Source organism: Natator depressus, chromosome 27 (assembly GCF_965152275.1).
Source record: "Natator depressus isolate rNatDep1 chromosome 27, rNatDep2.hap1, whole genome shotgun sequence".
In the NCBI taxonomy this organism is placed as follows: Eukaryota; Metazoa; Chordata; order Testudines; family Cheloniidae; genus Natator; species Natator depressus.
In genome coordinates, this window is record NC_134260.1 from 11,614,042 (window position 1) to 11,630,118 (window position 16,077).

General features: G+C 53.7%; 1 protein-coding gene across 16 annotated transcripts in view; it reads right to left on the bottom strand.

Moving 5' to 3' along the window:
• Positions 1–16,077, bottom strand: part of SRCIN1 (SRC kinase signaling inhibitor 1) — a 180,503-nt gene that overhangs the window by 54,793 nt on the left and 109,633 nt on the right. For 14 of the 16 annotated variants that reach the window (XM_074940902.1, XM_074940899.1, XM_074940904.1 and 11 more), the window contains one exon: positions 8,530–8,553. The exons of the other annotated variants lie outside the window; for them this stretch is intronic. In XM_074940902.1, coding sequence (XP_074797003.1) covers positions 8,530–8,553 — 24 coding nt within the window. The remainder of the gene's footprint in view (positions 1–8,529; positions 8,554–16,077) is intronic. 16 annotated transcript variants of the gene reach the window in all.

The window sequence follows — 16,077 nt, forward strand, 5'->3', positions numbered from 1 at the left end:
AACATCGTTACTTCCTGCCCTGGATGGGACCGGGACGCGCCCAAGAGGAATGGGAAAGAGAAATAGTCAGGAGGCAGAGTTTCCCCCACAACATCTCCAGATGGGCCCCAGGCTGCAGCCCAGGGGAGTCCAAAGAGCCCTGCAGTTCAGGGGTGTTCTGATCAGGGCCCATTCTAGTTTGGGGGCAGAGGCTGATCCCTAGGAGATGTCCCCCCTTGGGTGGTTTCTAAAGCTCTCAGTTTGGCTTCAACATTCCCCCTTCTCACACCTTCCAGATCACAGCCTCACCCACCTCCTATCCCCCAGCTGGGTCTCGCTGCCGAATTAATAATTCATCCAACGTCTAATGCTCAACATTTTGTCAGGATTATCCTGATTAACCCAGAATTAATCCTGATCTCAATGTTAACTGGATTAATGCTAAAATCGGCTTAGTGGTTAAACCGGACCCCTTGACTAACTCATTGGGCCTCGGCAAACAGATGTGTGTGGGCTGCCACTGGGAGCCAGATGTGAGAGGGAGCTAGGCAGGGACTTACCAGCCTTGGAGAGGCCCCACCAGGTATTTATTGAAGAGGTTACCCCTGAAACAAGGGTTCTGATAGCACTGAAGTCCACGCTAATCTCTGCCAACGCACAGGCAAAGTGCTCAGCTCTCCAACAGAGGAGAGGGAGGGAGGGAAGGACAGGAACAGGACAGAAAAGAGGGAGAAAAGAGAAGGAAAGAGGGAAATAGAAAATGAACAAGAGGGAAAGAGAAAATAATGAGATAAAAAGAGAAACAAGAAAAACAGTGAAAAAAGAACAAAAGCAAGAGAGAAAATGAAATAAAAACAAACCCGAGAAAGAAAGAGAAAGAGAGAGAGAGAGAGAGAGAGAGAGAGACACAGAGCGAGAGCAGGAGAGATATAAAGAATGAGAAGCTTCACTCCAGCCTTGGGATTCCCAGTCTCCCTGCTCCCACCGGAGCCCTTTAAGTCCTCTCGGTAGGTAGCACAGGGGGCTGCTAGCTCCTCTCTGTGTACCAAGCCCCTGCCTGGCGGGTACCTGCAGCCCTTCACTCCTCTGCCTACCTGCTGAATATTTAAAAGCCTTGATTCTCTGCAGCCTCATGAATATTGACAGCAGTTGGTTTCCTGCCACCTTAGTGTGTATCGGTGATGGGACCTTCACAGCCGCGGGCGGGTGGCCCAGGGCTGGCCAGCAGCTCCATCCCCACGGATCGCGACCCGCCTGCTCGGGGGGGGTTGTTCTGCAGGCCGCTGCCTGCTCTCCCCAGCAGTGGCTTGGCACTTTGGAGGGTGAGGGCACCGCGATCGAATCCTGCAGCACTGCGGTCCCCTGCCTCCCAGGCTGCCATCTTTGCACCTGCCCTGCCCAGGGGAGGATGCTTTGGGATTCCCCTTCAGAAGCCCATCAGTGCTGCTCTCAACATGCCCTGGAGGGGTTGCTGTTGAGCCGGTCCAGCCTCATCAGAAGGCAAAACATCAGGCCTGTGAATCAGCCAGGCCTCGGTCTTGACGGGTGCATGGCAGCCCAGAGCTCGCTGCCCTAGCATTCCCCAGCCCAGAGCCAGACTACAGGGGCCTCTCTAGTCAGGGAGCAGCAAGGGGGGCCCCCACACCAAGATCGACATGGGCCCCCAAGCAGGCCCGGCCTCAGACACTAGGCAACCGCTTGACAAACTAACTCAGGTCCGATGCCCATCTCCCGGTCCCGCAGCAGGACCAGAGAGGGCAGCAACATCCTCACGCAGCCTCTCCAGCTAAAGGACTCGAAGGGGGAGCCACTGGTGCTTGCCGCCCCCGATTGCAAGGCTGTCCCCAAAAAGGGTTCTCGGGGCAGAGCGGTCTCTCCTGACGCTACCGCAGTCCAGATCCGGCGGGTGGGAAGCAGTGCCAAGCACAGGGAGAAGGAGGGAGATGAGAGGAGTTGGCCTGGCCCTGCCATGGCCCCTCTGATCACAGTGATAATTGCCAAACCAACAGCTCCCCGCTCCTCCTGACTCACTCCCTCTCCTGGAGTCCAGGGGCACATGTCCCCGCTGGGAGCCCCACAGCCTCTGCCCCAGAAGAGCTTTTTATTGGGGTGCCCTCCCCTTCTCTCCTGACACATTTCTCAGCTCGCTCCCCATGAGCCCAGCAAGTGCCCTCAGCGGGGAACGAGCAGAGAGGGGAGATGCCCCGGCCTGGACTCATGACCCCTGGGGATGAGCCAGATCAGAGGGAATGGGGTCCCCAAGGGAGCAGAGCCTGGCTTGGTGACTCCTCCAGGGTGCTCAGGGAGACGGCCTCGTGGGGGACATGCAGCAGAAGGGAGACACCCTGGCCCCCCCAGGGTGGGGTGGGGGGGAAATCACAGACCCAGATTCCCATCCAGTGGGAGTAGATACAAACAGACCCCTAACCCGTCCTGGGGACAAAGTCCTGGCACTAGCGATGTGCATGTTGGTGCGTGTGGAGATACCCCAGACCTGGGCTCCTATCCCACGGCACAACATACCAGCCCCACACACCAATCCCTGGGGAAGGGAGGGAGGGGACGGAGCTTTCGGGCATCACTGATTCTTCTGTAAAGATGATAGCTGCGAGAGAATCCCCCATCCCCAGGCTGTTCATCCTGCAAGGCTGGGGCAGGCAGGGTGCCACCCCATGGCATTGCTTCCCGGCCCGGCGGGATTGCCCAGTGCACTTGGCCAGGCCGGTCACATCCGCAGCCAGCACCAGGCGTGCTAGAAGACCGCGGCTCACTCTAAGGCTTCTAATCCATTACAGCCTCGGCTGCCACTGTCTCCGCAGTCGACATTTACCCTGGCAGGTTCCTACATCAGCTGGGTTAAGCCGAGGCCTCATTAAAGCTCTCTGCTCTCCAGGGAGGCTGCCTCGCACAGCTTCAGCCCCCCAAAACAACAAATTGCTGCAGCCTACCGGGGGATGCCCAGAAATCAGACAAAAAGTCGGGAGGGGGGCGGGCAGCCCCTGACTTGGGCTGGCGAGCACACTCAGACCCACTCCTGGGGCATGGCTGGGGGTTTGGCCCCCACAGGACACTGAGGATCTAGCCCCCTCAATTATATATACTGTCCCCTCCTCTGGGCTTCCTCTGTTCTGGTGCTAGGTTGGGCCCTGGGCAGGAGACCCATAGCACCAACCTTGCTGCCCTATTTGGTGGGGATTCCTCCCCACCCACCCCAGGAAAGCCCCAAATTGCCATGAGCCCCTCCCCCTCAGAGAGGCTGGCAAGTGCTGGGGGAAAACTTCTCCCGCCCCCACCTCTGCTCCCCCAAGCATCCATGGGCAGTGCGCTGTGGCCCACTGCGGGGCGCCCCTCAGGTCAGCTGGGGTGTGAGTCACGTGGCTGCACCCAAACAGCCTCACCTTTTTAGAATAATCCCCCACATATCCTGCAATAAAAGCCTGTCTCCCCAACAGCCTGAGCAGCACAGCAGAGACAAAAGGCCAGCAGGAGGGCATGGGAATGAACATTTATTGCATTCAGGAGCAGGAGTGGCAGGATTACAGGAGTTAAACCTGCTTGGTATTTGCCTGTCTCCTATGAGTAAATAGCACTGCTGTGTATAGGATTGGTTAGGCAAACGCCTCGAGTCCCCAGTCCACCAGCGGAATGAGAAACGCTCCCAGGAGTCCCACACCCACGCCAGACATGAACAAATCTCTGCCCACACAGAACTTCCTAGCTGATGTTATGCTGCAGGTGGTGGGCATTTGGGACAGAACTCAGCTTGCTCCAGCAAGCACAGGGCCCTGCCATTTAAGCTATGGGAGAATCTCCATTTGCTGTTAGCAGTATGGTGCTCATGACACTGAGCAGAGACATTCCAGTTTCACTCGGCAGAGGGCAGCAATGCACACTTTCCTCCTCACTCCAGCTCATTACAATAGGATGTTTCAGTAACTTTTATTCTGCTTCATCTGAAGTTTCCAAGAGTTCTGGGGCTCAACAGGAGTTTTCCTGGAAGGACTAAAAATACCTGCGCTGAGCCCTTTCTTTTCTCTCTGTTCAGGCCACAAGTGACATGAGTTTTAGGAGGTCTCATCCCTCTCCTTAGTAGGTATTTGTCCACATCGCAAACACAATTTGGCTTTAAGAGCAGTCTCTGCACAGGATCGTTCCAGGAGAAAGCTAAAGGGGCAAGGGGTGGTATTGTCTGTGGAGAGCAACGAACACCGGGTGCTGTGGATCAGGATTGATGGGCATCGGCAGAGCTGTGCGTGAGATGCTCGGGACTGGAAGAGCATGGGGGTGGGATGGAGGTGCATTGGTAGATCTGCCCCAGCCAAGACTGTACAGAGGCTGCCTGCATCCTGCTTAGCTCTAAACTTGCATTAGCCAGCTCTGACTTTCACACGGGCCAAGTTCTCCCCTACATTCTACATGTAAGAGACACCCCATGCCTCCGGCAGCCCGGGACATGGATGGAGGAGGGTAGGGGCTTTCCCAGGCTCATGCCCTGTCCTCCAAGGGTGGGATCTCCTCCCAGTCTGGAGATCTACCCTCATTCACACTAGCCATGTTCTCAATCCTGGGATGAGCGCTCAACTCCCACTGACTGCCTTACTGCCAGTTATGCCCCGGCGGGGCAGAATGATGGAGCAGGCCCTTACCGAGTGACTTCGGCTGAGAGATGGGAAAGTTCATCAAGAGGATCAAACTCCCCAAACTATTTGACAATTACGGGAGCTAAGGGCCCTGGCAGATGTCTCTGCTCGCCCCATCCCCGTTGCCTGGGCTGCGGTTGCTAGGTAACCGAAAGGTCGCTGGTTGCCAGGCTGGCTGGATGAGGGACTCTGAAATATGCAGTGGGGCAAGGAGACCAGAAGCTCCGTGACAACAGCTGTGGAGAGAGGTTGGATTGATGGGCAGCCTGACTGATAGGATACGTCATGCGTGTGATGAGCTGGGGCTGGCTCAACCCTACAGGGCCTGGTGTTAGGATGGGGCAGGGAGCGGACAGGTGCTTGGCACAGACCCCATGCTGGGCAGGAGAGGGCATGGTCAGCAGAAGGGCCTCCTTGTCTGTCTAGGGACCTATATAGCCCCCATCATGATAGTCCCCCTCCCCACTGCATCCTCCTCCAACAGGCTAGGGACAGAGGGTCTATGGCACGCCAGATCTCGCCTGGCTTGGCCCCATGTAGCCTGATACAGAGGGCAATCTCTCCATTTATGCAAGCTCAGGGGTGCAAAGGGCTCTTGCAGGCCAGGGGAAAAGTAGGCAGCTTGAAAATCCCCAGGATATGCCCCTAACATCTGCTCTTGGAGAGCCTTTCCTAGGCAGGCCGAGTGGCTCCCCCCTGGCTGAGTCCCCGTGGCTTGTGCCCCTCTGAGTGGTGGGGTCAGATAGCTGAGGACCATGCCTTGCATGGCAGAGAGTGATTTAACCCTTCATGCTCTTCCCTATATGGGGTATGGGTCACAGCCTCCCTTAGGAGATCCAGCCAGGGACACTGCTAGGCTGTGCCACCAATCTCTCCTTCCCAGCCAGAACTGTGAGCAAATGTCACCCAGCCCCAAAGACCCAGGCTGTGTCCTCCAGAAAGAGGCACCTCCCACTGCACAGCCCCTGGCGGACCACCCCACACCCGTGCTGAGACAGCGCACCGAGACCTCCCGGCAACGCCGCTGACCTTGACAGGCTGCTGGGGCATTGCTCAGCCAACAGTTCAGTGGGGGAAGGTGGTGGGAGGAAAGACTCTGAAACAGGCCAACTTTGCACTGCACAACAACGGGGCAAAGGCTGGCCCGGGCGCTGCCAGTGAGGAGTGGGAAAGCCGGGGTCCTCGGCCCTGCCAGGAGGGGCCTGTTGGGATGTCGGGTTGCGGTTTAGGGGGTGACTATGCCCAGAGCAATACAATAAATAATAAAAAGACTTTACCCTCAGTCCAAGGATGCCAGAGTCCTTTACAGACAATCACGAGTTAACCCCCTGCGGTAGAGCATGTATCATTAGCCTCATTTTACAGATGAGGAAGCAGACACAGGGAGCTGGAGTGACTCACCCTAAGCCATCTGCTGAGTCTGGAACCAGACCCAGATCTCAGAACTCCCAGTCCCGTGCCCTAGCAGCAACCAGCCCCTTCCTCTCCTGGGGGGTAAGAAGCAGGAGTCATTCCTCAGAGGGGAATATCACAATTTCTGTTGCTCTGTGATTTGAGCAAACAACATTCCTGACCTTGAAATATTCCCGCTGTCTGCTCTAAACGGCCTTAACCAAACCGGCCTTGAGTGACCAGCTGAGAGCTGGAACTCCGGGCTGGTTGGAGACCCAGCAGCTGTGGGTGAAGCCTGGAGGCAGAGACGGTTGATGGGAGGTGGGATCACCTGTCACTGCCTGTTCCTCCGGCTTCCTGCTGCGCCCTTAACGCCGGCGTCAACCGTTACCTTGCCTGGGAGGTTTACAGAGAGGGTTGCAGCACCAGTGCACGCTAAGGCGACTCCATGGTTTTCCCGAGCTCCATTGGGAAGAAGGGTCTGAATGACCTTGAAGAGTTTCCAGCCCACATCACATCCCTGCTGCTGCTCATGTTCCACCTGCCCCCCTGTGCTGCACCAGCCCGTAAGATCCATGGGATGTGGGGGAGCAGCGATGTCGAGAGAGGGAGAAAAGCCTGATCCACCTCAGGCGAAGACCCAGAGCAACCGGCACGGCCCACCCCTAGCCTGGCTCAGAGTCACACTGGCAATACTCCCCCTGCGCCGGTGCTGGGGCCCAGCTACGTTGTAAGGCAATACTCGGACACCGAGCCCCTTCTTCTCCCCGGAGCTCTGGCGAAACGGTGCCAACAAGGACAGCGCGGCTCCCCTGCAGTTCCCTTAGAGGTCACTGTATGAATCACCGCGAGGGGAGGTTTCCGAGAGCTCTGTAGAGCCCCAGCAAGGGATAAGGGCAAGAGACGAGGCAAGAGACGAGGAGCCGGCGGGAAGATGAATAGAATATTATCCGCTCCCTCCTTGCATCTCAGGAACTAAACACCACCAGACCGAGCGTGTACACAGCACCATGGGCAGCTTTACATAGACAGCCCCACCGGGGAGCTCAAGGCACCATGCAGAAGGGAGGCAGGTGTTCTCCCTGCTTTACCGATGGGGAAACGGAGGCATGGAGCAGTGACACAAGCCACACCCAAGCAAGCTAGTTGGTGCCCAGAGTCTTGCTTCAACCACTAGGCCAAGCTGCCTCCCAATGTTCCTTGTTATCTCCGCTAAGGAGACTCAAATTTCATGCTTCAGGGTATTTGTTGTGCTGCCACAAGGGCCAGGAAGGAATCGGTCTCTCCCCTGCGCAGCACCACCCACCTGGTCAGGTGCATTATGATGATGATTATTGCCTTCCTCTGACATATCAGAGACAGGGCACTGCTGGATCCCAGGCTGGTCTGTTCCAATATGCTACATTCGCCATCCCACATTGCTTAGAACTGGTCACATCGGGGCTTTGACACCCACCAGACGAGATCCTAAACCCTAACCCGGATTGCCGGCTTCCCAGCGGACTGACCAGCCTTGCCTATGCTCTGGTGTGGCAGCTCACAACCAGACATCACACAGCTCCTGGCGTGCAAGGCCTCCATGGCACCACACTGCAGCAGAGGGTCCAAAGAGAGACTGTTTTATTGGCTTCAAACTTCAATGTACTTCCGGGCTAGTTTTGTTATTCTTTCCAAGTCTGTTACAAACCGGATGATAGTTGCATATCACCCTCAACAGCTCATTCACGGTATGTCTAAACTGCACTGTAAACCCAGGCTCAGATGTGGGTTTGAGCCCCCACACACAAATGGTTTGGAGGCGGGAGATGGGATTTAAAAACAACATCTGCCTTTCCCCACCCCGCTGGAACCCCAAACACAATAGGCTTGTGCACAAGAAGCAAAAAAGTGAAGCTGATTGGTGCAGCGTAATTGTGCAAGCCCAGTGCAGATTGACACTCTGCACATGGTGGTGGGGAGTGGTGAAAATGGTGACAAGCAGATCACAGGGGAGGGAGGCATTGTATTTGGAACCCTCTGGTCTGTGGATTGACCAGGAAAAGGCCAAGGATCTGAATTATTTCTCTCCCATCTAGGACTTTGACCTAGCACCTGGGTGAAGAATTTGAACTGGATTCCTGAGCCCACCTGGAAAGGCCCAAGCCTCCATCTCCACTCACGGCTCTTCCCCCAGAGTCAAGGAGCCAGGATTCTGCTCTCTGCTACATGGGTGTAAACCCAGAGCAGACACCGATTGCAGTGCTTTGACTGCGGATTTACAGGGATGTAACCGAGAGCCGAAGCGGACTCCGACACGCAAGAGCCCATCCTGCAGAACCTGGCAACAGCAGCTGCATCCTTCTCACGAGCGTCAACCGCTCCTGACTCACACCCCAGAACTAGCTGAACACTGCAAGCCTGATGAGAGACCCCGGACTCCCAACCCCCAGCTGCGCACACAGAGATGGAGAAAGGGTGAAAAAGCGCATGCATTTTCAACAGAAGCGTGGGGGGGGGGAACAATTTCAGAAATACTGACCTTAAAGCTCCAGTAGTTGGGTTGCTAACAAAACAAAACAAAAAACACAAAACAAAACAAAAAAAAATACCATTAAGATGCTGCTTGGAGAACAGTTGACTTTAAACTGGGAGATGAAGCTTGGTTTTGTTTCTGTTTAAAGTCCCCTCCCTCGGGTTTTGTTTAGCATCATGCTGCTATGGCCTCTTGGTGGGTGGGGGCACGGGGGTTGGGGGACCAGGGGAACATGCAGCCAGGCGATAGGGGACAAACACACATGAGGGTTCAATGCAGGTTCGGAGTCAAACGGAAGAATGGAGGGGGCATTATGATGCCAGGCCTGGATAGGAGGATGCCCCAAAAAGTTCATGCCATCATGTTGGATATTTCTAAAGACTGCTGGCGCTGCCCTCCTGGGCCGGCTTCCCTGCTGGGTGGGTCTCTCTCCAGGGAAGTTTTCTTTTAAAGGGATTCTCCCGGCCCATCCTTCTGTCCCCAGCAACTCTTATGGGGCTGATCCTGAGGGAAGGGACCAGAGCGGAAGTAGCTGGTGCTCCTTTAGAGTGTTTGCAAGGCTAGGAGCATTGCTGGCATCTAGCCGACATGCTTTGGAGAGCGACAGGAACTGGGCCTCAATTATAGCACACAAGTTCCTGGATAGACAAGCAAACCAGAGGCCATGGGATCCTTCCCTTAGGGTTATGGCTACACTGGAACTGGAGAGGTAATTTCCAGCGCCAGTGTAGACACATCCTTGTGGGTACGGCCCTACTTGAATCATGGAGTGATCTTCAAATACTTGTGGCTGAGTTGCGGACAAGACATGGAAAATCGTGGAAAAGTAATAATGGACCTTTATTAATAGCAGTAAGTTAGAGAAGGCCGATTTGTTTAAGAAAAATGTGCTGGAAGGATATAAACACACAGGTTTTGTTATGCCTGCAAATTTACTATTATTATTTTTTTAAACAACCAGATATTTTGCTGCAACTACATTAGTCATTAAAAAAAGTGTGACTGGTACACTAAAAAATTCAAAAGACTCAAAAGTCTTAACCCAACTGCTGTAGAAATCGAGTCGGGACATTTTAGCCATTTACCTTTCAAAGGCATGGAGTGTTAGTGCAGTACCAATTGCACGCACAAAAAGTGTGCAAAACTGTGGACCTTGCAAAATAAGCTAATTAAAAATCAAAACTGCAGGGGAAGCCTAATGTTGCGGGAACCACAATATTGCGAATGAAGTGGGGCCTTACTTATAGGAGCATCAGCTGATGACTACAGAGGGGAGAGTAGATGGTTTTAAACCTCCCTTGAATGCCCGTATTGGTTAGCCTGGATTTCTCCCCACAGAGGATCCCTTACCCTTTAAAAATACACACACGCACCCAGTGCCCCCTGAGCTAGCACGAGAAAGGGCAGGGGAGAGGGGCGAAGCAGAGCACCCAAGGCCCCCAGGCTCTGCATTACGGTTTGGCCAAGGCCGCCTTCGTCACGTGGGCCCAGTCTGGCGCAAAGCAGCAGGACAAATCCTCGTCCCCTGCTGTCAGTGCAGTGGGCTGGCAGCAGAAGCAGGACCGGTCGAGTTAAGGATTCCCTGACAGGCTCCAGCATGCCAGCCCCATATCCCACGACCCGAGGGCATGCTTTCCAGCTGCAGCGCCTGGCAGTGATAGGTGCCCAAGGGGAACCTGGTTCCTGATCTTTAACCAAGGAGATTAAGGGACAGGAAGTCCCTCTATGCCCCCAAGGCCCTTGCTAGCAGAGATGCGGTCATGAAAAAAGGCACTGCATGATGCCGATAGCATGGCTTTGCTCTCAGGAAGCAGAGGAGATGATCAGCTCAGCAAACGCATGGTTTGAGCTAGCCCTGTGAGCTAGGTGGGGGGGGTGGGATGAGCAAAGGGGTGGAATCCAGACAAGGGCAGCCCACTGGGACACAAGCAGCCCTGGGGTGCACTTGCTCGCCCAGCCCGCGGCGCAATGACGTACTGGCGTCTGGTGTGGCTCAGATTTGGCATGGCCTGTACAGGGGGTATCCGAGGCCCGTTTGCTCCTACAGGACAAATTGAATCCAGTAGGAAACTAACAAAACCCAGTAACTGAAAATACAGCTAGAGAAAAACATTAGAACACTGTGCTCACCCCCCCCCCCAACCCCTCCACGGAGTGAGTCGACATGCTTGACATAGGCATCAAAAAAGGCTTCCTACAGCCCAGGGCTGTGTCTAGGGGTGGTAACTGGCCAGTGCTATAAGTGTCAGTACAGTCCAGACTGGGGCCATATAAGCTGATTCAGGACTGATCCAGGACTGCCTCCGCGCTAACTCCAGGCAAACAAACCCCCTGCAGAACAAAGGAGTTTCTACATTCCTGGAGCCTGGAAAAGCCACCTCTCCCCTGTGGGAGGGAGGCAGCTCTTGAAGGCTTCTCCAGGTCCCTTCCAGCTCTACATTTCTACGTGCCTAAGATGCTTCCCCTTCTAAAAGGCAGGACCCTTGCTGATATTCCACTGGCCCTTAAGTCCTGGAAATGTTGACAGCTGATTAAACTCTCCCACCGGCAGGATCTAGGGATACAGAGAAAGTAGAACCATGATAACACTTTGTGCCTATTTCGAGAGTGTTTATCCAGAAGTCTCAAAGCCTTCTGCAAACAGAGAGCCTGGGGAGGTTAAGTACCAGGTGTATTGTCCCCATTTTACTGATGTGGAAACTGAGGCTTGGTCTACACACAAACTAGCAACAGCTGTACTAAAGGTGTCTTTGTAAATCAGTTTAGTCAAATTGACCGAAAACCCCGCACAGACTTATTTCAGCTTAAGAGTGGCTTGTAGTGTCAGTCAGCTCCTCCCTGACACAAGCCAGTCTTAACCTAAACAAGATTTTGCACCGGTTGAACTAAATCAGATTTAAGTGAAACAGGTACACCCTTCTCATGCAGATAAGATCTGAGTCAGAGGTCTTTTCCAAGGTAACACTCTGACTCAGAGGCAGAACCAGAAGTAGAACCCAGGAGTCCTGATTACCAGGCACTATTAGCACCGCCAGCAGCAGGAACCAAAGCTACCCTGTGAAGCTTTTCCAGAACACCAAGAGTCTGAAACTTACAAAATGGTTTCTTATCCTCCAAGCCTACTAATTAACACAAAAACATTTTTGTTGGGAATGCTCTGAGAGCAGGAGAGGGGAGAGAACTGGAAAGGTGGAGTGTGGCTGTCTGATTTGAAGGCACCTCCAAGATTCCACAGTGTATGGCCCTGTCTGTCCTGGGGTTCTCTGCAGGGCAGTGTAAGCACTGGTGTAATATGAGGCTTGCACCAGAGTGACTTACCCTGGAACACACTTGTGCATGTATCTATCTTTCCTAGGCTTTTGCACTGGAGGTAGTTATCCCACATCTGCACAGTTGCAACAGTGCTCTGATACTAGTGCAAATCTCCCTCATCTACACTAGCACGAAGAGTATGTCTCCTCCGGACAGGGGCTCAGGATGGTAGCAGGTACCTGATCACAGGAGGGGATCAACAAGCCATTCAAGAATTTTAAACACATTTCAAATTGGGCCACACACAGAAGCGATTTTTAGGACATGCTCGGTCACCCTCGGCAGCCCAGATCTGAATCCCAATGCCGGATACCGCGGTGCCTGTCTTACAGAGTGACGTGTGGCCCAGAGTCCTCCCTTAAAGCCAGTGTCTCCAAAACACCCGAGAGTAACCGCCAACGGACAAGAGCATGATGGCTCTACCTTTTTTGCAAGACCCAAGTCCATTGAGCACGTGATTCGGTTGGTCCCTCAACTGGTTGCTTGATTCAGCTCAGTTTCAAAGCCACAGGCTGGATTCAACACTTAGCCCCAGCAAGGTGGGTGCAGAGGGAGAACAGCCCTTGCCAGCTGGAAGAGGAGGAGATGGGAGCAGAACTCCATTCTGCCCAGTCCTGGTGATGTTGGATGGCCATCCAAGGGACCACACAAGCCCCGCCTCCCATTCCCGCCCATGCTTTGATCAGACACAGTGGGTCTCTACAACATGGTGTCACTGGGATCTCCCAGCCATCGTATCAGAACCCTCTGGAGGCTTAAGTAAGAGGTGGTGGCCTCTCAATTTGTCACCCCAGAGCCGACCATCAGTAAAAGCCCCTAAAATTTTGGGGATAATACCACCAAGCACTTTTCATCCACACATGTCAAAATTCATTGCAGAGGGAGATTGGGACCACTCACTAGCCTGGGTTTTACAGATGGGGAAACTGAGGCACAGACAGGGGCAGTGACTTGCCTAAGGTCACACAGTGAGTCAAGTGGCAAGAACCAAGGTTTCCTAAGCCCCAGTCTTGTGCCCTCTGCATTGCACCTCCATTAGCCCAGCAAACCTCCTATGTGCCTGCTTTCAGGGAGGAGACTGCGACACTGGGTAATGAAATGCCTCTGTGCTCCATGGGCGGCGGGTATCTTAGGCCAGGGGAGGCTAAGCCGCCCCTAACCCAGGCCGTGGCCCCGCCCTCGCTCTGTCCCAAGGCCCCACCCTCCCCTGAAGCCAGCAGGGGCTCCTTTAGCCACGGAGGGGAACAGATTTGGGGCTCTGGCAGGGGGCAGGCCTCCCCAAAGGGGGGTTCACCCACCACCCATACTGTGCTTGGTAATTGGGTGGGGGGTTAAGGGGAAGTCCCTGAGCTGGCTGGAATGTTCAGGCTCTGGGAGAGCCAGCCAGGATCCTGTCTGGAGGGGTCAGGCTGGCAGGAGAGAGGATGGGCGAAGTGCTGATGCAATGGCTTTTTGTCTCCAGCCTTATTATTTTGCGGTGGAAGAGCCTCAGTAATTTCCCTCAGCCCCTGATACTGCTGATCCTATCTCCCCGCCAGGCCTGGGTTTATATTTTATTTATTGTTTTAGCATGAGTGGATAAGCTTATCGCAGGCGAGCTCCATAAATCCCGTCCCCGCCATACACAGTCATTCCACATTAAACCAGCAGCGATCGCGTTGACATCCCAAACAGCAGGAAAGAGCCTGAGTGGAGAACACCTTTGAAATCATTCGATCTAGTTCACATGACAGAGTCCATGCCAATACAGCCTCAAGGTCTTGTCACCCGCTCCTTCTGGAACCCTTTGGGATCTTGGCCAGCTCTCTCTAGGAGGTCCAGGTAAGTGCTTCATTCCTGGAGGGGGAGTTTACCTTGGCACGGCAGGAGCCAAGTCCCAGAAATCTGAGAGCAGTGTGTTGGGATGAGCTGACCTTGGCTGCTGGAAGGAATACCTTGGAGACAACAGATGGAGGCTGGATGGGGAAAGGAGTGTGTACTGGGACACACGGGGGGGGGGGGGGGGGCAGGGGGGGAAGAGAAGAGAGAAATAAACGGAAAGAATGAAAGGATGGCAGGAAAGCAAGGAACCCTGGGCAAATGGAGAGAGTCAAAACCTGTTCAACAAGGGCCTATGGACTCCAAGTCATTGGTTCAAATGCAGCCAAGAGTCCTTGCCAACTGGTGTCCTGTGTGAAATGAGCTTGTTGGGTCTCACTCCAGCGACCCTGGCACAACTGGTCCCTTGGCTGGCAGCAGGATTGGGCTTGGAAACGGAGCTCGACCCTCCAGGTCAGGACCGGAGCAGGTCAATGGGGTGGTTGGGAGGGGCCCAGGCTGCAGCTAGCCTGGGGAGAAATAGAAACCTCCAGGATTGTCAGTCTGGTTCCTTTCACCAAGGCCAAGTGGCCTGAATGAACTGTCACTATTTAAAGGTATTCATTTCAGAGGGCTCCGTCGGTCTCCCTAGGCATTTCTAGGGCACCTGGCACTATGGTTCACACAGCATGATGATCAGAGACAAAAACACCCTATCTCCTTGGGCGAAGGCTTTCCCCAAAGACTGAACAGAGACACTGGATTTATGGCTTATTACAACCATCTGTAACCCACTAACCCCCCCTTTTTGTCCTACAACTGCAAAGCGGTTACTGGGCCACTCTACCTTGGATGGTCCCTTAGAATACGAGCTAACTGATTGAGCTAAACACCTTGCATTTTGCTGCCCCGCTGGGAGTACCTTTCCCAGCCCTGAAGAAGAGCCCTGGGTATGCTCGGCTCGCTCACCCACAGAAGTTGGGCCAATAAACGAGATCCCCTCACGCACCTCGTCTCACAGCACAAGTTAGTTTTTTGCCTGCTCCATTCTGCCATCAGATCGGTTTTCTGTCGCCCTTCTGAGGCACTGGCCAGGTGGCCCTATGGCAGGTATTTATTTGACTGGGCTCTGCTCTTCACTAACATGGGGGGGGGGGGTGGGAGGAGAAGAAGAGTCTTTAGAAAGACCATCAGGGCAAAAAGGTCAACAAAAACGCCCATTGTCCTAGTCCAGGAAAGCAGCCAACTCCGGGTCGAAGAGCTTCCCCTGCACAGCTCCACCGAAGCCATGACTCAGTAACTCTGGCCAGGGAACGCGATAGCACCCAGCCGAACTCTATGAACGCCCCAACCCCCGCCCAGCACTGCTGTTTGCACAGGAGCAAATAACGCTGCAGCTGGCTAGGATGATGGATTTTGCAGAGGGGAGGAGGCAAGGAGGGAGAGGAAAGGTAAAATTAACATCTCTGGCTCTTCAAAAGCATCAAAGGCAGATAATGGTCAGAGAGGATCTGAAAGGACAGCCTTCTTACGGATGAAACAGGCAGCTCACTGCAGACAGAGCGATGCAGAAGGTATGAAATATTACACAGGCAGAAATTATAATTACAATGAAATTCATGTCCACAAGGCCGTGAAATGACAGACTAACTAGGAACTCAGTCCCCCCACCCTGCAATAACCCACCCACCTGAGAAGAGGAGCGGGGTCAGGGGATGTGGATAAAACCATTTGTAGAAAAGGGACACACACACACACACAAATCCAGTCCTAGCAATTGTCCCAGGCTAAAAACGGGAGATAAATGAAATCTGGGTTAGTCAGTGGGCTGACAACAGCAGGCTCCCCGCAGTTTGCAATTTTAATATGATTCTGTTAATGATAAACAGGGCAGGAGAGTGTGTGTCTCGTTCCAGCTAAGACGCACCATGGCACATTTCCCTGAATAGAAGGGACACGGTCAGCTGGTTGGCTTTGATTTTTAAAGTGTAGGAGGCATCCTCCATGCTCATCTTAGAGTGGAATGTTTATGCTCCAGCCAGGACCCTGGAAGGACACTGAACTGAACCAAACCATGATGGGCTATTGAAAAAGATCAACAGGTCTATCATTCCCTACCCTAGACACCCCTCTCCAGCTCTCGCTATCAATCCTACAGCTATCCTTTCAGCAGCTGTCAATTCCTGAGAGAGTTATAGCCAGAAGTGTCCAATAGCACCTAAGTCACTTAGGAGCACAAGTGCCTTGACTCAATGTGGCTTGTGCTCCTGAAACGCAAGATGCTCCTGAAAATCCCATCTGTAGGCTTGAAGCAACTACCCTGGCTTTAGTCAAGCCCTGCTTCCTATGGGCATCATGATAGAAGCAAGTCAACAATTGGATTTGCTTACAAAAAACAGACTCGCCCCCCCGCGGGAAACCACTGCACTGCAAGCTGAGCACATC